General features: G+C 50.2%; 3 protein-coding genes across 8 annotated transcripts in view; all 3 read right to left on the reverse strand.

The window, feature by feature from the left end:
• Positions 1-14: 14 nt before the first annotated feature.
• On the reverse strand, positions 15-15,676 carry si:dkey-181m9.8 (E3 ubiquitin-protein ligase RNF31). 5 transcript variants are annotated; one of them, XM_068341562.1, is made up of 19 exons: positions 15,145-15,676; positions 8,537-8,627; positions 8,311-8,385; positions 5,360-5,526; positions 5,056-5,165; positions 4,938-4,987; positions 4,744-4,863; positions 4,524-4,654; positions 4,353-4,448; positions 4,110-4,196; positions 3,310-3,492; positions 3,062-3,160; positions 2,473-2,562; positions 2,295-2,400; positions 2,061-2,179; positions 1,581-1,694; positions 1,290-1,516; positions 1,038-1,206; positions 20-312 (listed from the first exon to the last, which is right to left on the reverse strand). In XM_068341562.1, the coding sequence occupies exons 1-19, from the start codon at positions 15,187-15,189 to the stop codon at positions 253-255; spliced, it is 2,139 nt and encodes a 712-aa protein (XP_068197663.1). In that variant the 5' UTR covers positions 15,190-15,676; the 3' UTR covers positions 20-252. The 5 variants fall into 5 exon arrangements, 4 of the variants coding, with proteins under 4 accessions (XP_068197661.1, XP_068197663.1, XP_068197662.1 ...); XM_068341561.1 differs by having other exon boundaries at positions 21-312; positions 1,290-1,383; positions 1,450-1,516; positions 4,353-4,654; XR_011038877.1 differs by having other exon boundaries at positions 15-312; positions 1,396-1,516; positions 4,353-4,654.
• Positions 15,677-15,948: 272 nt separating this feature from the next.
• On the reverse strand, positions 15,949-19,069 carry c18h7orf25 (chromosome 18 C7orf25 homolog). 2 transcript variants are annotated; one of them, XM_068341565.1, is made up of 3 exons: positions 18,907-19,069; positions 18,236-18,368; positions 15,949-17,331 (listed from the first exon to the last, which is right to left on the reverse strand). In XM_068341565.1, the coding sequence occupies exon 3, from the start codon at positions 17,313-17,315 to the stop codon at positions 16,092-16,094; it is 1,224 nt and encodes a 407-aa protein (XP_068197666.1). In that variant the 5' UTR covers positions 17,316-17,331; positions 18,236-18,368; positions 18,907-19,069; the 3' UTR covers positions 15,949-16,091. The 2 variants fall into 2 exon arrangements, with proteins under 2 accessions (XP_068197666.1, XP_068197667.1); XM_068341566.1 differs by lacking the exon at positions 18,236-18,368 and having other exon boundaries at positions 18,907-19,063.
• A 552-nt stretch (positions 19,070-19,621) lies between these two features.
• dnajc1 (DnaJ (Hsp40) homolog, subfamily C, member 1) overlaps positions 19,622-19,789 on the reverse strand; it is a 4,462-nt gene continuing 4,294 nt past the window's right edge. Inside the window, exon 12 of the mRNA XM_068341564.1 lies at positions 19,622-19,789. This exon is cut by the window's right edge and continues 173 nt beyond it. The gene's annotated coding sequence lies outside the window, so the exon portion shown is untranslated.

Raw genomic sequence — 19,789 nt, forward strand, 5'->3', positions numbered from 1 at the left:
TAAAGTTTATTCAAACCGTTAAAGTGCAGAAACTCCAACATGCTAAAAACACGCTTCAGCCAAAACGCTAGCAGCACGAGCTCATTAAGGCTAACATCAGTCCGTTAGGTGGCCACACCCCCTCAGCGCCAACCCTCACCAGTAAAGGGGCGTCTCCCAACGCCACGCTTACCAACGCCACTCTTAATTGGTCGCCGTGTCAGGAATGGGCGGAGTCAGTTGCTCACAGCAGGTGAGGAGCCGCAGTGGAGATCAGGTGTCTCTGAGGGGGGGGGGGCGACTCTTCGTCAGAGGAAGACTCCTGGTCAGGAGCTGTGGAGACATGGAGATCCTTCGCTGTGATTGGCTGAGCTGGATGTGAGGTGACCAATAAAAAATCAAATTGAACTGGAACATTTTGCTAAAAATTAAATCAGTTAAAAATCAGTTTGATCTGAATTCATCTGATTAAAGAAACATTAAAGGAACATCAGGACACAGTGAAGGAACGGGAGGGTGATGGTGATGATGATGATGATGATGATGGTGATGGTGGTGATGGTGATGATGGTGATGGTGATGATGGTGATGGTGATAGTGATGATGATGATGATGATAGTGATGATGGTGATGATGGTGATGGTGATGATGATGATGGTGATGATGGTGATGGTGATGATGGTGATGGTGATGATGATGATGATGGTGATGATGGTGATGATGGTGATGATGATGGTGATGATGGTGATGGTGATGATGGTGATGATGGTGATGATGGTGATGGTGATGATGGTGATGATGGTGATGGTGATGATGATGGTGGTGATGATGGTGATGGTGATGATGATGGTGGTGATGATGGTGGTGATGGTGATGATGGTGGTGATGATGATGATGGTGGTGATGACGATGATGGTGGTGATGACGATGGTGATGGTGGTGATGATGGTGATGATGATGATAGTGATGATGGTGATGGTGATGATGATAGTGATGATGGTGATGGTGATGATGTTAATGGTGGTGATATTGGTGATGATGATGACACTGTCACTCACCTGGCGGAGGCGGTGTTCGTACATCAGCTTGGGTTCGTCAGGGCTCCTCTCCGGCGCCATGAGGTTCCATCGCTGTAGCTCTGCCTTCATCTCTGCCAGGCTGAAGAGCACCGCTGGGTCACCATGACAACGGTGGACGAGCTCCACCAGACGCTCCTTGTAGTGCACCCTGTCGACAGAGACAGGTGGAGACGGGTGGAGACGGCTGAGTTCATGAAGGACACACTGAGGGTGGGCGGAGCCTGCTCTTACTGGCAGTAACCCCTGTGTTCAGGGGGGGCGTGTCTTCCACAGGGCCGCTCCCCCCAGCTGGCGTCGTCCTTCAGCTCCAGAACCAAACACACCCCTGCACACACACCTGTCAGTCGAAAGCGAGGGCACGGCGCTGCAGGTGAGCAGGAGCCGCCCTCACCTGTCTGACCGCTGCCTCCCGCGCTGCCATTGGCTGCCTCCAGCCAGGTGGGAGACGCCCTGTAATGCTGTGGGACAACATACCTGTCAGAACCGCCCTGTGTGTCCGGAGCCCCGCCCGCCGCTTCTCACCTGGAGCAGCAGGTGCAGGCGGGAGGGGCTCCAGTCCCTCAGGTGGTAGAGGCAGTCCCTGGGGTGGTGGGCGTGGAGCCCCCTGGTGGCACACCCCGCTGAGAACCCACAGGCCTGAAAGAACGACACCTGTGTCAAACTATCCAAACATGAATGACCAATCAGAGCAGAGAGGAGAGCAGACTGGAGGTGTCCCTAGCCAATCAACAATCAGCTGCATCCAGAGCCTGACTTCCTGACAAACAGGACGTCCCAAAGAACTGTTGGACCAGGAGCACGTTGACGGTTCAGGTCTGGTGACCAGGTAAAAGTCTGGACCTTGTTTCTACATCACAGTCTTGTGGCCCCAGAGGGGGCCCATGTGGCCCCAGAGGAGGCCCACGTGCCCCCCCCCAAGTCTCACTGGATTAACATTGTGGTTTAGAATCGGTTCTAGAGCACTGGGACCCCTGATGGGCCCCCACACAGACGTGGACTCACGGATCCGGGTCTGAACGGCCGGCTGCAGCCCCCACAGAACTGGTGTTGACACAGACTGCAGGTGAAGTGGAGGCAGCCCCCCCTGGACAGACCGAAGACAAAGCGACAGCTGGGACACTCTGAGAAGACAAACACCCCCCCCAGCAGAAGTCACACAGGTGTCACGGTGGGGGTACAGGTGCAACCCCTGCTGGGGTGTTGGGTGCGACCCCTGCTAGGGTGTGGGGGTCCTACCGATGCTGCTGCCGCCCTGCAGGGCGGTGCCATGGGAGTCCGGCTGGTTCTGCTGCTGCCACACTCTGAACTGGTCACAGGACAGACCCTGGTGCTGGGGGGACCACTGTAGACACAGAGGCTGGTGTTGGGTTCAGGGTACGGACAAAGGAACTGGTTCGCGGGGGGGGTGTCTTACAGGCAATCTGCACTGACAGCAGGTGCTCTTCTTACAGCTGGGACAGTCCATCCTCAAGCGGTCCGCCTCATGGAGCATCCCAAAAGAGCACTGGAACAGAGGAACCGGGTCGTGATCTCCTCTCAAAGGGTCTGGTCTATTCTCAAAAGGTCTAGGCTAGTCTCAAAAGGTCTAGGCTAGTCTCAAAAGGTCTAGGCTAGTCTCAAAAGGTCTGGTCTAGTCTCCAAAGGTCTGGTCTAGTCTCCAAAGGTCTGGTCTGGTCTCAAAAGGTCTGGTCTAGTCACAAAAGGTCTTATCTAGTCGCAAAAGGTCTGGTCTAGTCTCAAAAGGTCTTATCTAGTCTCAAAAGGTCTGGTCTGGTCTCGGAAGATCTGGTCTAGTCTCAGAAGGTCTAGTCTAGTCTCAAAGGGTCTGTTCTAGTCTTAAAGGTCTGGTCTAGTCTCAAAAGGTCTGGTCTAGTCTCAAAAGGTCTGGTTTAATCTCGAAAGGGCCTGGTCTAGTCTTAAAAGGTCTGGTCTAGTTTCAAAAGGTCTAAACTCTGGGGTACTTCCATGACCAGCAGGGCTCGGTCTAATCTCTGGGTACTCACATGAGCACACCAGCGGAAGTTTGGCATCTCCTGCAGTGCTCGATCTCTGAGTTTCCTCTGGAACAGTTCATGGATTTCTGGAGGCAGGAAGTGACGGATCTAAAAGCAAACAAACAACTGAATCAATGGAGGACCGCAACAAACCAGAACCAGAACAAGAACCAGAGCCACAACCAGGAAGTAAAAAGCTGACTGTCTCCTGCAAGCCATCTGTTAGCATCTGTGAGAGAACAGGTGTAGGCCCTCACCTGGGTGTCCAGTAGGTTGAAATAGTCCATGGACTCCTCAAACCCCCCATGACCTTTGACCTCAGGTTTACCACACTGAGGACAGACCAGCTGACTGATGCTCTTCTCTTTAATGGCTGATGAGAAAAACGTCTTGAAACACGTCTGACACAGGAAGCAGGAGCAGTGAGTCATGGTGACGATCTGGAGTCAATACGGAGAAGAAACGGGAGCAGTGAGTCACGGTGACGATCTGGAGTCAATACGGAGAAGAAACGGGAGCAGTGAGTCACGGTGACGATCTGGAGTCAATACGGAGAAGAAACGGGAGCAGTGAGTCACGGTGACGATCTGGAGTCAATACGGAGAAGAAACGGGAGCAGTGAGTCACGGTGACGATCTGGAGTCAATACGGAGAAGAAACGGGAGCAGTGAGTCACGGTGACGATCTGGAGTCAATACGGAGAAGAAACGGGAGCAGTGAGTCACGGTGACGATCTGGAGTCAATACGGAGAAGAAACGGGAGCAGTGAGTCACGGTGACGATCTGGAGTCAATACGGAGAAGAAACGGGAGCAGTGAGTCACGGTGACGATCTGGAGTCAATACGGAGAAGAAACGGGAGCAGTGAGTCACGGTGACGATCTGGAGTCAATACGGAGAAGAAACGGGAGCAGTGAGTCACGGTGACGATCTGGAGTCAATACGGAGAAGAAACGGGAGCAGTGAGTCACGGTGACGATCTGGAGTCAATACGGAGAAGAAACGGGAGCAGTGAGTCACGGTGACGATGATGATGATGATGGTGAAGCTTCTCTCACCTTGCTGAAGGAGACCTGCTCCTGACAGATGGGGCAGTTGTGGGTCAGAAACTTGAGGGCTGATGGGAAATCTCTGTTCAGTTGGACCTGTGAGGACACATTTATTTTGACGCTCGTTGCCCAATAGGATTGTGGGATACGTTCTGATGTTTAACCAACAGTTTGTTGTTTTTTCTCCTATTTGGTAAATAAAACACATGAACTTTGACCCCAGCGTGTCCTGGGGTGTTCTATAGGACAGACCGCTTCCATGACATCACTGGGTAGAAAACTCCGCCCCTCCAGTGACATCAGAGACAGGAACATGGCGGCCCGGTCCTGAGGAAGACGAGCCAGCATCTGAGACCGGAGGAGGAAGTTGTGAGCAGCTGACATCCTGTTTGGATCATTTGAGGCAGGATTCCACCCCCCCACCTTCATGTGGTCCGGGTGAGCTGCTGGGGTCCCGGGACCACCGTCTGGACCTGGACCGGGAACCAGTACCACAGGACCCCCAGGCTGGTCTGGGTCCAGCTTCAGAGCCCCCACCATCCTGCTGAGAGCGTCTGGAGGGGGGCGAGGACCGGGCGGGTCAGGCAATCAACTTCCCTGCAGCTGTAGTCACATGGCCCCCAACAGGTGCTTCCTGTCTCACCTGAGGAGGAGGAGCTCCAGGAGAGGCTGACGGAGGAGGAAGACGACGGAGTGCTGAAATCGATTCCCTGCAGCTCCTCCGTGTAGGACCGCCTCTCTTTGCTCCGACCTGATTGGTTGGCTGCACACACGGGGGAGGGGTTTAATGAGATCGCTGATAAACAGGAAGACTCTGCCCCCCCCCAGGAGGTTTACCTGTCTGTCCAGAAGGGGAGGAGGAGGGAGAGGAGGTGGGGTGCTGCCGGCTGGAGGAGGTCAGAGGTCAACATTTAGAGAAACGTACAACATCACAGGACATTTAACGTGAGCTCACCTCCCATCGCCAGGGGGCGGGGCTTGGAGGGCATGTCGGGAGTAAAGGGGTGTGTTGTTCTGGAAGGCGTTCCTCATCTCTGACACAAGCAGTAACAGGTTGGACACGCCCTGACAGGAAGGGACGTCCAAATATGGTTCACTGTTACCCGTCATTGTCTAAAGGTCTAAAGGTCAAATCAGTCAATTCAATCCTGGTGCTCAAATCTGTAATCAATAACATGAGGTGGTTCTGAATCTGTAATCTATAACAGGCGGTCTGCTGATCTGGGATTAATAATCAATAACACCCCCCTGCCTCCTACATGGGTCCAGTTCTTCAGGGCGTCCAGCAGGACGTTGCCCACGGCGTCCACCCAGGGGCAGGACGGGTTGATCACCATGGAGACGGACGGACACACGTAACACCGTGGGCGGGACACTGGGTGCGTCTCGTGAAGCCAGATGCACACTGGGAAAAGATACTTCCTTCCTGTAAGTCACATGACATCACAGAGGTGATGAAACAACAGGAGACCAGATTGATCCAGATCAACCTGATCCAGGTCCAGACTGAACCAGATCAACCTGATCCAGGTCCAGACTGAACCAGATCAACCTGATCCAGGTCCAGACTGAACCAGATCAACCTGATCCAGGTCCTGACTGAACCAGATCAACCTGATCCAGGTCCAGACTGAACCAGATCAACCTGATCCAGGTCCAGACTGAACCAGATCAACCTGATCCAGGTCCAGACTGAACCCGGTCACACATCGGCGGCGCTGATCAGAGATCACCTTCAATTTATCCAGTCCCGCTCTCCTATGTCTAAAAAGATGAATGAGACACTTAATTACCGTAAATTGTCCAGAAATAACTTTGATCATTTCAAATGAGCCACTAGCTCGAACTTATGGGATGAGGTTCTTACGTTGCAAGAGGTGCATAAAGCATATGAATTATTTCTAAAGGCCTTTAATAAGGCCTTGGATGCCTCATTTCCCACGGTATCCACGAAATCTAGACACAAATCCTCTAGAGGTAAGCCATGGATTACTGGTGAATTAATAAAGCTCTCTCGGAAGAAAAATAAACTTTATAAGAGATCCATTTTTAAACCCTCTCCTTTGAATACTGAAACTTATAAAAAATGTAAGAAACAATTTTCAGCCTTAGTAAAAAAAGTAAAGAAAACATACTATTCTAATCAATTTACTCAAGCTTCCAATAACATCAAATCAACATGGAACCTCATCAATCACCTACTGAATCGTACTAAGTCCTCATCAGCTGCATCCATTGAAATGAATGGCAAGAAGGGGGTCCTCACTAACCCTCGTGACATAGCTAATGGCTTTAATGATTTCTTTATATCAGCTGGCCCAGAATTAGCAACTCAAACGTAGATCCCTGTTCCATGATTAAAGCGCAGTATCCTTCACTCCATAATTTTGACCCACCAACAATGCAAGAGGTCCGGGATATCACCATGTCACTAAAAAACACAGCTCATGGTCATGACGGCATCAAGAGTGTCCTTCTTAAGGAGACTATTGACTACATTATCAAACCCCTCACTCATATCCTCCCTCTGTCTGTCAAAACTGGAAAGGTCCCCCAGGACTTAAAAATCACAAAATTACACCCATTTTCAAGACAGGCAACTCCAAGGAATTCAGAAATTACAGGCCAATATCTATTCTACCATCCATATCCAAAATCTTGGAAAAGCTAATCTATTCCAGATTATCAAATCACCTAGCAGTTAACAATATTCTATATCAACACCAATTTGGTTTTCGCAAAAAACATTCCACTGAACACGCCCTTATACAACTCGTTAATTATATCTCATCAGCTCTTGATAATAAAACATTTGCCCTAGGAGTGTTCTTGGATCTGAGTAAGGCATTTGATACGGTTAGTCATGACATATTGATCGCAAAACTAAATAGATATGGAGTGGAGGATATTGCCCTGAAATGGTTCAGAAACTATCTCACAAATCGAGAACAATATGTCCATCTAGCTGGTTTTTCCTCCAAGAAATTATCAATATCGTATGGTGTTCCCCAAGAATCAATCCTGGGCCCTTTATTATTTTTAATTTATATTAACGATATGGCCATGACATGCACCAAACTCCTCCCAGTATTATTTGCAGATGATACCAACCTTGTAACTTCACACAAAGATTTCATTATTTTAATTCAAACTGTCAATCAAGAATTATCTTCCATCGCAAAATGGTTTCATTTGAACAAACTCCCCCTCAATGTGAAAAAATGTAATTTCATGATCTTCTGTAATACAAACAAACATTATCCCATAGATTTAGCCAAAATAATTATTAATAATACTGAAATAGAATTAGTTCACCGTACTAAATTTTTAGGAGTTATTATAGATAGCAGTCTCAAATGGTCTGATCATATTGACCTCGTCTCAAGAAGGTCTGCAAAAATGCTCGGCATATTGAGAAAGGTCTGTCACTTAATTCACTCCACAGCTCACTTAACTTTATATTAGTTTTATGTTTCCATTCATCAATTACTGCAACATCGCCTGGGCAGCTACATATCCTACATACTTAAGAAAACTATGTGTCATACAAAAAAAATACCTTAGAATGATTTCCCACTCTAACAGTTATGCACCTCGGCACCCCTATTCAACAAATACCAGGTACTATCCATTGACAAAATATTTATCAAACATGCTTATTGACACACAAATTTATATATAGGAATCAAGAACTTCCAGTCACCCTACAGAATGTATTCACCCCCACGACACGTGTCCATACATATCAAACTAGATACAGCAACAACAGTCTACTTCTACCACATACCCGAACTTCAAAACACCAATCCAACATCACTCTTAGAGGTCCTAAACTCTGGAGTGAATTAAGCCCAACGCTGCGATCAATATCCTCCTCCTCTGTTTTCAAAAATTGTCTGATAAAATACCTTCTGTCTTCCTGATCTTTGCATCTGTTCTTCTGACAGATTTGTTAATCCATTTTTGTACTGATTGTGTGTGATTTGTCTTTGCTGCCTTCTTCTTTTTGGAATCAACACGCAATTTTTTGTTGTTTTCTTCAGTTGATTGTTTAGCCTGCATGTCTTGAATTTGATACAGGCAGGTGTGGAACTCTGTACAAGCCTAATAAGGCTTCGTTCCCACCTTGCACAGTTTTTGTACTCGTACTGAACATGTGCTAAACTAATAAACTAAACTAAACTATTGATTAGGGCCGCTGGCTCCTCACCTTCATGGTGAACAGGAACACAGGTGATCGTCCCCTTCAGGTACACCAGCCTCTTCCTCACTTTGTTTGGAAAACCTGAGTGATGCCACAGTCCTCTGATCAATAATCAATAATCAGTCAGGCACAGGACACCACAGTCCTCTGATCAATAATCAATAATCAGTCAGGCACAGGACACCACAGTCCTCTGATCAATAATCGGTCAGGATGAATGGATGATGCTTACAGTAAACGTCCACAAACAGGTGAAGGTCAGGAAACACGGAGCGAACCATCTGGAGGTCAGAGAGGGTCTCTGCTGGACGGGTGTACAGGAGCTGGGGAGGAGGAGGAGGAGGAGAGGAGAGGAGGAGGAGAGGAGAGGAGAGGAGAGGAGAGGAGAGGAGAGGAGAGGAGAGGAGAGGAGAGGAGAGGAGAGAGAGGAGGAGGAGAGGAGAGGAGGAGAGAGGAGGAGAGGAGAGGAGAGGAGGAGAGAGGAGGAGAGGAGAGGAGAGGAGAGGAGAGGAGAGGAGAGGAGGGGAGGGGAGGAGAGGAGAGAGAGGAGGAGGAGAGGAGAGGAGAGGAGGAGAGAGGAGGAGAGGAGAGGAGGAGAGGAGAGGAGAGGAGAGGAGAGGAGAGGAGAGGAGAGGAGAGGAGAGGAGAGGAGGAGAGAGGAGAGGAGAGGAGAGGAGAGGAGAGGTTTGGTTTCAAAGAAACATTTATTTACATTTAACTAAACATCATAAGTCACCACATCAAAAAATCAAAACGACCAGAAAACAATAACATCAAAGAGATTAATCAAAAATTAATAACCAAAGAGTTTTCTTCACCTACAGAACATAAAACCTCCCCAACACCCCATGTTTGGTTAAAAACCATCAAGTTGTCCGTCATTTTGTAGTAGGAGTGTTCAACCCTTAGTCTGGTTTTTAACAGTCCCACCATCACAGGCACAACTTCTGTGCTACCAGCTCCCCGAGTCCGGTTCCTGCGTGTAATCCAAATCGCAAGTTTGGCAGTTGCAGACAAAAAATTAAGCAACACAATAACAGGCTTACTTACCTTTGAGTATTTAGGTCCAAAGATAAACAGATCAAACGTAAAAACATTTCCAAAACCCCGAAACCACCTTCTTCTTAACCTCTTTAAAACTGCCAAGTATGGGTGTCGACAAGGTCAGGAGTTGGCCTCCTCCTTCCGTCCACTCCCCAACGGCTGGGGTTATTGTCACCAAAGGAAAAATGTAAATGCCTTCCTCGCTCCACTGATTACAGAGGTCCCGGTCCCTTGCAGATCTTCTTAATGAAGGGGGCAGGGCGGCACAGACTTCATCCACCACTCTCTCAACCAGTCTGATGGAGTTGATGCCACACTTCTCCCTTAGGGCATCGACCGTCGTCCCCATCAGATGCCCCAGTTTAGTGCAGCCAGCTCCCCTCAGCTTAACCCTCAAGCTAACTGACTGCAAAATGTCAGTTCTTAAAAAATCATTAAAAAATAAAGGTTCATCAAATAGCCACAGTCCTGGTATTTCAGGCTTAGTGCGGGCTATGTCAAACATCCTCCAGGCTTGCATAACAGTTGCGTAAAAAGAAGACGGCCAAGAAAGGTCCAGCTCCTCTGAACGAAGCAGGAACAGCTGTTTGTCGTAGGCCAACCTCCCCGCTCTCCTCAGCAGCAGACGAGCAGAATCCAGCCAGCTAGGGCCACAGCCGTAAAGGAATCTCTGAGCTGTCTGCAGTCGGAATGAGGCAAGTTTAGATATGACATCCACAAGTCCTTGGCCTCCTTCACTAACCGACAGGTAGAGCACTGGTGCTTTGACCCAATGCCGGCCAGACCAGAAGAAGTCCACAATAGTCTTTTGGATCTCATCCAATAGACCGGACGGTGGAGTCAAAGGAACCAGCTTGTGCCACAGGGTCGAGGCAACCAAGTTATTAGCAACCAGAACTCTTCCCCTATATGACAGCTGGGGCAGCAACCATTTCCATCTAGACAACTTAGCGCACACTTTCTCCTTCACTCCCTCCCAGTTCCTCCTCTTGAAGCCCTCAGTGCCCAAAAAAACACCCAAAACTTTTAGCCCCTCATTCCCCCACTTAAGCCCTCCAGGCAATGTAGGTACCACTTGATCCCTCCACTGCCCTATCAACAATGCCTCACTCTTTCCCCAATTCACCCGTGCAGATGAGGCACTTTCATATAAGGACAGAGTATCCCTCAAATTCTGAACATCCCCCTGTGTTGACACAAAAACACAAACATCATCAGCATAAGCGGATAAAACAGGAGGACGCTCAAAATCGAGGGATCCAGGTATTGAAAAACCACCGAGCCGCCCTCGCAATCTGCACAGCAAGGGCTCTATGGCAAGGCCGTAGAGTTGTCCTGAAATAGGACAGCCCTGCCTGATCCCTCGCTTCACAGGAATCGGCCGACTCAGCCCTGCCCCCATCTTCAACATACACTGTGCACCATTATACAATAAACTAACCCAAGACATAAACCCATCACCAAAACCAAAAGCTTTAAGTGCAGCAAACAAATATGAGTGGTCTACCCTATCAAAAGCTTTTTCTTGGTCTAGTGACACAATACCAACATTAACACCATATTCCCGACACAAATCAAAAATGTCTCTCACAAGGAAAATATTGTCCATGATGCTCCTATCAGGGACACAGTAAGTCTGGTCACGGTCCACCATTAAAGCTAAAACATCTTTTAACCGATTGGACAGCGCTCTGGAGAGCACCTTGTAATCCGTACACAACAGAGCAACCGGTCTCCAGTTCTTGATTAAAGTCAGGTCCCCCTTCTTCGGCAGTAGAGAGAGCACTGCTCTCTGGCAGGACACAGGAAGAGACCCAGTTCTAAAACTGTCAAGGATGACCCCGTGCAGATCCGGCCCAAGGATATTCCAAAAATGTTTATAGAATTCAGATGAGAGGCCATCAATTCCTGGCGCCTTACCTTGCGCCATTTGATGAACAGCTGCAGTAAGTTCCTCCATAGACAAGTCTAGATCCAGAACAGCTTTCTCTTCCTGACTAAGTTGAGGAAGACCATCCAAGAGCTCCTCACGACTCTCAATGCTGCAATCTTCTGCCCCGAAGAGGTCCGCATAAAAGTCCATTACGTGCTGCCTCATCTCTGCTGGATCACTAGATAGAACTCCTCCTGGAAGCTGCAGGCAGGTCATGCTCTTCCTCTGCGCTACTGATCTCTCCAGGTTGAAGAAGAAAGAGCTGGGAGCATCCATATCCTTCAGTTGAAGGAAGCGGGACCGGACCAGCGCCCCTTTCACTCTTTCTTGGAGGAAAGAGCTGAGCTCCTGCCTCTTTTCCTGCAGTAAGCGACCTGCGTTTGGTCTTGAGTCCTGAAGTAATCCCTTCTCTAAGGAATTAATGTCCGCTTCAAGCTCTTTTACAATTGTCTTAAGTTTGAAAGTCGATAAAGCTGTATATTGTTGGCAGAACACCCGGATCTGTGTCTTGCCAACCTCCCACCACAACTTTATCGAATTGAAGTCGACCCGTCTCTCCCTCCATCTCTGCCAGAAAACCCGAAAACTCCTACAGAAACTCCTATCCTGCAGGAGTTTGTTGTTAAAACACCAGTAGGAATTTACCCTCCCACCTGGTGAAAGGATCAAATCGGTACAAACAAAGTGATGGTCCGTGAAGCCAACGGGGGTTACCTTGCTGTCAGCTAGTGAGGAGGTCAGAAACTGTGAAATGTACAGCCGATCTAGTCTAGCTGCACATATCTTGCTGTTTATTACTTTTAACCATGTGTATTGTTTGGATTTTGGATGTTTAACCCTCCACGTATCCACTAGATCTGCCTGGCAGATGATGCTCTTCAGTTTCCTTGAGGATAGTGGATGAGGCTCTTCGCCAGTTCTATCCAGCGTAAAATCCAAAGTACAGTTAAAATCCCCCCCTAAAATTATCTGTTCATGATGGAGCTTCCTCAGTTCTTCTTCCAGAATGTTAAAAAAGTCTGTCCTGTCGGTTCCCTGGTTTGGAGCGTAAATGTTCAGAAAACAAAAGACACAATTATTAATTTCTGCTCTAACCAGGAGGAGCCGACCCTTCACCACCTCAGAAGAGGATAAAACCTTCATGTTGTCCTTTAGTCTAAAAAGAACAGCCACACCTGCACTAAAATTACTTCCGTGGCTGAGGACAAGCGACCCCTCCCACCATAAAGTCCAATCTGTGTCATCAGCAGGAGTGGTATGAGTCTCCTGAAGAAACATCACATCCACTCCCTTCTGGGTAATGACTTCAGACACCAAAGCTCTCTTCTGCTTATCCCTCCCTCCGTTGATGTTTAAAGAACCGATTTTTAATTTTTCCATACGAAAAGATAGGAAAGAGAAGCAGACAAAAACCAACATCCAATGCTCAGAAGATCCCAAAGTTCAGCATGAAACACCGTGTTGTACATGGTCATGTAGAATTTTTAACTTTCTTGACAATTTTACCCGATTTTATTTCCTTTCGCAGAGTTGTGATATGTTTCTTTAATCGAAATCGCTTTCGTTCATCCAACTGGTCAAAACCAACCCTCCTTTTAATAATATTAACCGAACGAATGAATTTATCGGCATCATCAAAATAATCTTTAATGTCCGTTGATCTTTTGTATGTTTCATCCAGAAAATGAACAATGTCCTCTAAAGAATACAGATCTGTAGGCTTGCTGGCAGACTCTCCCACAGAAACTGTATCCGACTCAGAGTCGTAGTCCATGTCATTAACAATTGATTCCTGGCTATAAGACGCAATCTGTCCTTCATTCCCATTTTCACTGTCATTCTCATTCACATCCTTTGGAGCGGCAGCAGCAACATCACCCGTCTGAGAAGAAGTCTCAATGACCTCAGTCAGAGAGCAGGTGCTGCCGCTGCTGGTCTCCATAGCTCCGGAGACCAGCTTCTGATCAGCCTGAACCTCAGCCTGGTTCTGTCCCTCCAAGGATCTCTTATTAGATCTCTTTCTAGATCTCTTACTTTGCATAAATACCGAAACACTTTCGGTATCCACGGAATCGCGTGCCGTCAACGATTCAACTACATTGGTTCTTTCTTCTACTACATCAATACGTTTGTCCGTTTCATTAGAGACCGCTGCATTCGATGATACAAGCATACACACATCTGGAGCGGCCTTCACCGCCGCCCTAACACGACCGGCCGCAACCTCGGAAAAGAGCGCATCAGCAACGGGAGCGGCTCCGACCGCTACCTCGTCACCACGCGCCGCTTCCGAGGACACGTGCCGACCGACACCCGGAGCGGCTTCAGCCGCTACCTGGCTACTACGCTCCGCAACCGCGGGCGCGATCCCCTCCGCCCCTACTGCATCATCAGCCACCACCGCAGCAGAGGCGGCGCCGCCCTCCGCGGGCAACGCGGAAGCGGACGCCCGCCGCCTGCGTGGACACAATGCACGTTTATGTCCAACATCACCACATTCAAAACATTTCATCTGCCCTGAATTAGCGTAAACCATGAAGGACATGTGACCGTGTTTCACTGTGAAGGACACCTCCAGAGACTGATCGGGTGTGTCCAGAAACATGAACACCTGCCTGCGCAGGGACTTCACGTTCTTCAGTTTAGGGCTTTTGCAACCCAATTTTATTTCAGTAAAACCACTGGCAAATTTACCGAACCGACGGAGCCCATTTTCCAACAACTCGTTTGGAATAAACGGCGGGACACCTGACACGGTGATCCGCGTGGATGGTGCAGACAGTGGGGACACCTGAACAAACAGCTGATTGATGATCACACCACGCTCAATCAGCTGATAGACGTTCTGGTCTTCCTTTAGGAAGACAACGACGCCTTTGTTCATCCTTGAAGCATATAAAACGTTTTCATGACCCACCTGGTCTCCTACCGCCAGCAGAACATCTTCCACCGACACGGTGTTATCCGGAGGGACGATCCGTACTCCCTGCTGGAGTGACGGAGGTGGCGGCTCGGCGGGCGCCATTGCGCCCTGAGAGTCCTCACAACACCAGCAAATACACAATAACGATTCCCACACCAAAAAAAATAAATAATAATGCACTTACCTGACCATGTACATAGTACAGAAGAAAAAGAAAAGAAGGTGCAATTTGTCCAACCACAAGGACAGAAAACCATTCAAAACACTCGCGCCACTCAATCCGCCACTCGATCCACCACTCACACTCACGCTCACCGGAAACCGGAAAGAGAGGAGAGGAGAGGAGAGGAGAGGAGAGGAGGAGAGAGGAGAGGAGAGGAGAGGAGAGGAGGAGAGGAGAGAGAGGAGGAGAGGAGAGAGAGGAGGAGGAGAGGAGAGGAGAGGAGAGGAGAGGAGAGGAGGAGAGGAGAGGAGAGGAGGAGAGGAGAGGAGAGGAGGAGAGGAGAGGAGAGGAGAGGAGAGGAGAGGAGAGAGAGGAGGAGAGGAGAGAGAGGAGGAGGAGAGGAGAGGAGAGGAGGAGAGAGGAGGAGAGGAGAGGAGAGGAGGGGAGAGGAGGAGAGGAGAGAGAGAGGAGGAGGAGAGGAGAGGAGAGGAGAGGAGGAGGAGGAGAGGAGAGGAGGAGGAGGAAGATGTGGAGAAGGAGGAGGAGGATGTGGAGGAGGAGGAGAGGAGGAGAGAGCAGAGGGGGAGATGGGGGGAGGAGACCAGGGTTTGACCGGAACAGCGGGGGGGGGGTGTCAGCAGACAGGAAGAGCATAGCACCAGTGTTTAGTGTTTTTAGCAGCTAGCTAGCAGCAGAGTCGCCGACGGGACCAGACGTTGTTTGAACCAATAAAGTTTGATTTGAATTCGGTAAAGTTCGGTAAAGTTCGGTTCTCACCTCCTTCAGGGTTCGGAGCTCCGCCTCCGGCCGGACTCGCGGCATCTCCTAAAAAAACAAGTCATTTGCCGAGTCCAGCTGCTAGCAGGCTAACGCCCTGACGGCTAACGCCACACCCACTTCCGCTGCACGCCCTTCACAATAAGAGCACAGCTCTTCACAATAAGAGCACAGCTCTTCACACCAGGCACACCGGATCAGCTGGAATGGTGGGAGACCTGCAGTGTGAACACAGAACTCTATTTATATTCAGAACGAAGAAGAAGATCCACTTTATAGATCCTCTAACGGGGAGAAGACACAGGAAACAAGTAGAATTAAAACTTCACAATTAGATCACAGGCTCGTACAGACGCATGTAAAAAAATAGAATGTGTATATAAATGTAAAGACACTAAGCATGAAGACAAGGTGTGTGTGTGAGTTATATATACTGTATATAGAAACAGGAGTGTGTGTTATAGTTATACTGTATATAGAAACAGGAGTGTGTGTTATAGTTATACTGTATATAGAAACAGGAGTGTGTGTTATAGTTATACTGTATATAGAAACACGAGTGTGTGTGTGCTGGAGGTGAACTCCAGGGTGTAATAGTTTACATTTCACAATAAAGGCTTTTATTTGCGTCACTGTTCCACAAACTTTAATTCTAAATCTTGATTATTCTACAGTCATCAAGACGTTTTTTACTTCTTTTGAGACTGTAAGACTGCAACGGGACGTCCCGCCCGGCGCCATGTGACCTCACACCTGTGAACAAACCACACCTGAGGAGGAAGTGACGGGATTCTTTATTGATCTGTGAATCACTCAATATGATGGATTAGTTACATTACTCTGACTCAGGACCAGCAGGGTGAGGGTTAATATCTCTATTTTCAACCGAGGAACCTCCCATCAGCCCCTGCAGAGAAAGTCCCCGCCCCTAGTGGGTGTGACCACCCTCAAATGGGCGTAGCCCGCCACTCTTTTCCCTCGGTCAGAGCTCTGGGTTGGTGGATGAACACGCTGTATCGGACGCCCTGATTGGCTGCCGCCCTGATGAAGCGGCTGTTTGCCGTCATGGTAACAGCCCTCAGCGAGTCTCCAGTGCCGAAGATCATGAGCGAGCGCTGGTTGACCTTGGCGCTGGGCGTGAGGCGCCGCGTCCGCTCCGACGGCTGGTCGTCCACGACGCGGAGGCGGGCCAGCAGCTTCTGGGCGCGCTCCTTCTCGCCCGGCCCCCCCAGCGTGTCCAGGATGGCCTGGAAGTCGTGGACGGCGGCGCGACAGGCGAACAGCTCCTTGCCCTGCATGAAGGCGTCCAGCTGGGGCAGCACCTGCAGGTGGCGCTCCTGGGCCGCCTGCTCCGTCAGCACCGGCTCCCTGAAGGCGAAGTGGCAGCGGCCGTGGCTCAGCGCCGACACGTAGGTGATCAGCGTGGTGATGTCCAGGTTCACCCGCCGGCACTCCTCCACCTGCACCTGGGCGGGGAACGCCAGGCTGACCACCACCTGGGCGCGGTCCACCCGGGTCAGCTCCGCCTCCTCCTCCTGCTCTTCCTCCTCCTCCTCCTCAGCTGGCTCCTCCTGCTCCTCGTCCGTCACCATCGTGTTGACGGCGACCACGTCCCCGCGGATGGACACGCCCATGTCCCTGAGGCGCTCCGCCATGGGGCAGGAGACCCCGTTGTAGAAGGCGAACACGATGTGGGGGTGTCGGTACTGCACCGGCTGCTGCCGGCTGGCCTCCAGGAAATCCTCCGCCTGCTTGATGATGCTCTTGTCGCCGTACTGGCCCCGCCCCTGCCAGATGCTGTGGAGGGCCTCCGCCTTCCTGCCCACCGCCTTCACCCAAGTGTGGCCCCCGTTCGCCACCACGTCCACCACCAGCGTCTGCCGGGCGCCGGCCCCGTCCTGGTAGGCGAAGACACGCAGCAGCGCGACCACGCCCTCCAGGCTCTCCGCCGACTGCACGATGGCGGTCAGGTGCGTCAGGTTGGTGCTGTGCAGGTGAGACTCCTTCACCTGCAGCTCCCCCGCCTCCACCCGCCGCAGGAAGCGCAGCTCCGCCCGCAGTTTGCTGCACAGCTTCTGGTGACCCTCCACGCCCGGACACAGGAGCTCCGCCCGCTGCAGCAGCGCCTGAGCCGACGTGATCCTCCGCTGCAGCGTCACCTGGAGAGACATGGCTGCTGCATCGCACCTGAGGACAGGTAGGGAGACGGGGAGGGAGGGAGATAGATGGGCAGGTGATGAGTCATGAGCTGGTCGTGAGCTGGTCACCAGTCTGTCAAACTCCTGAAGGTTGCTGACGACACCACCCTCATCGGCCTCCCCCCTGATGGGGATGGGTCGGCCTACAGGTGGGAGTTGGACCAGCTGGCATCATGGTGCAGCAGGAACAACCTGGAGCTCAACGCTCTCAGAACAGTGGAGATGATCGTGGAAAAAACCCTCCTGCCCTCCCCCCCGTCATCATCTGTGACACTCCAGTGACCCCCGTGGAGTCCTTCCGCTTCCTGGGCACCACCATCACCCGGGAGCAGAACATCAGCTCCCTGACCAAGAAGGCTCAGCAGAGGATGTATTTCTGAAGAAGTTCCACCTCCCTGTGAAGATGCTGGTGAACTTCTACACGGCCACCATTCAGTCCATCCTCACCTCCTCCATGTCAGTGGGGTTTCCCCAGCCGCGGCCAGGGACAAGGCCCAGCTGCAGCGTGTCATCCGTTCTGTGGAGAAGGTGGTCGTCTGCAGCCTCCCACACCTCCAGGAACTGTTCCACACAAGGACCCGCTGACGTGCAGCCAGGATTGCCGCTGACCCCACAACCTGTTCCAGACCCTCCCCTCAGGCAAGAGGCTACGGTCCATCCAGACCAGGACCTCACGCCATAAAAACAGCTTCTTCCCCACTGCAGTCAGCCTCATGAACAATGCCCCCCCCCCAGGTAACCATCTGCCCCTCACCACCCTGCAAAGACAGTTTACTGTTTGGACTTCTGTTCTTCGCCTGCAAACACCTCCTTATTCAGGATCTCAACTCCCCGTAATGTGAACTGTGAATGGGTTCCTGCTCCTGTTCCTCCTTCACTCGTGTTCTCCTCACCTGTCAGCGCAGCCACACCCTCAGGTTCCTCCACACCCTCAGGTTCCTCCACACCCTCAGGTTCCTCCACACCCTCAGGTTCCTCCACACCCTCAGGTTCCTCCACAGGAACTTCTACTCTCCTTTTCTGACCCTGATGAGTCAGGAGTGATGAGTCAGGACGTCCAGAGCCAACCAGGAAGTACACCAAACAAGGAGATAGAAACACCCAACATGAGTGACGTTCAGGTCACATGACAAAAGTAAATTACATCTTTATCAATCTTCACAAACGGATCTGATCACATCTGATCACATCTGATCGATCAGCGCAGCGTCGAACTGACGAACCGACGAGCAAACCGACCTGGACGCGGTGTCACGACGTGTTTGTTTGTTTGTTTGTTTGTTTGTTTGCGGGGCTCTACCGGAAGCTGCTCGTCCCGATAGCCGTGAACAGACCCTGACCTCTGACCCCGGTGGGTCTGACCTGCAGCTTTAAACTCTTTACCACAGCGACGCGCCAGTGACTCGTTGGCTGTAACGCTGTTAGCCCGTTAGCTGTTAGCCCGTTAGCTGTTAGCCCGTTAGCTGTTAGCCCGTTAGCTGCTAGCCCGTTAGCTGTGACGCTGTCTGAGCCGTGACGTCATGTGGTTAATCTTACCCACGGCGGTCCTTTGATGTGAACTCACCTCACCAGTGTTCCCACCGCGTGATAGCCGCTGCTAATGCTAACGCTAATGCTAATGCTAACGCGAACGCCGCGTGCCGCTGCTCGGCTCTCCGACCGTTTTCACTCCTTCCTCTTCTTCCGCCCTCCGGTGTCGTCACGTGACGTGAGGAGCGGAAGTGAGCGGCGACCAGCCGGAAGAGGAACCGGAAACGTTTCCAGCGCCTTCATGTCTTTAAATACGCAACGTTTGATTATATTACGAATATTACTTTAATACAGTAATAACACAAAAATACAACTGCTAGTTATACTACAAACACTACTACAAAAGTACTAAAACTAAAAATTATACTAAAACTTACTAATTATACTACAAACACTACTAACAACATTACAACTACTAATTATACTACAAAAACTACTAATACTACTACAAAACTACCAACAGTACTGATAACACAGTGCTCCTACTAAGAAGGAAAGCCCAAAGAAACGACGGTGAAGGGACCTGACCTAGTTGTCAGGGGTCGTAGAGGGGCGACCCCACACCTTCAGAACAGAAGCCTTCTGGATCAGAGAGCAAACGTCTTCAAGAAACGTTCTTAAACCCAGTGGATTGACTTAAACATCTTTGGAGAACATGACCTGATAACTGAACCTACACACACATACATGATAAAGTCTCTTATAATTAAAGAAAACGTAAAGATGTGTGTGAAAGACAAACTGCAGGATTTAATAAATACTTTTATTGAAGCGTTGAACAGAGGCGGACCGGCAGCATGCTGACTGCAGCTAAGGCACATGAAGCTGTGAGGTCAGAGTTCAGGTGAGTCCAGTTTCCTGCTCCCGCTGACACATGAACACACTGACAGGTGAACCACGTCACACACACGAAGAAT

The sequence above is a fragment of the Antennarius striatus genome, chromosome 18 (assembly GCF_040054535.1).
Source record: "Antennarius striatus isolate MH-2024 chromosome 18, ASM4005453v1, whole genome shotgun sequence".
Classification (NCBI taxonomy): Eukaryota; Metazoa; Chordata; class Actinopteri; order Lophiiformes; family Antennariidae; genus Antennarius; species Antennarius striatus.

What these genes read in the sequence shown, in the direction of transcription:
- si:dkey-181m9.8 (XM_068341560.1), bottom strand. Translation starts at nt 15,189, where the DNA reads ATGCCGCGAGTCCGGCCGGAGGCGGAGCTCCGAACCCTGAAGGAG. An exon ending in CCTGTTTGTGGACGTTTACT is followed by an intron (nt 8,386 to 8,536) that starts GTAAGCATCATC and finishes GGCATCACTCAG; the next exon opens with GTTTTCCAAACAAAGTGAGG. An exon ending in GCCTGCACCTGCTGCTCCAG is followed by an intron (nt 1,517 to 1,580) that starts GTGAGAAGCGGC and finishes GTTGTCCCACAG; the next exon opens with CATTACAGGGCGTCTCCCAC.
- c18h7orf25 (XM_068341565.1), bottom strand. Translation starts at nt 17,315, where the DNA reads ATGTCTCTCCAGGTGACGCTGCAGCGGAGGATCACGTCGGCTCAGGCG.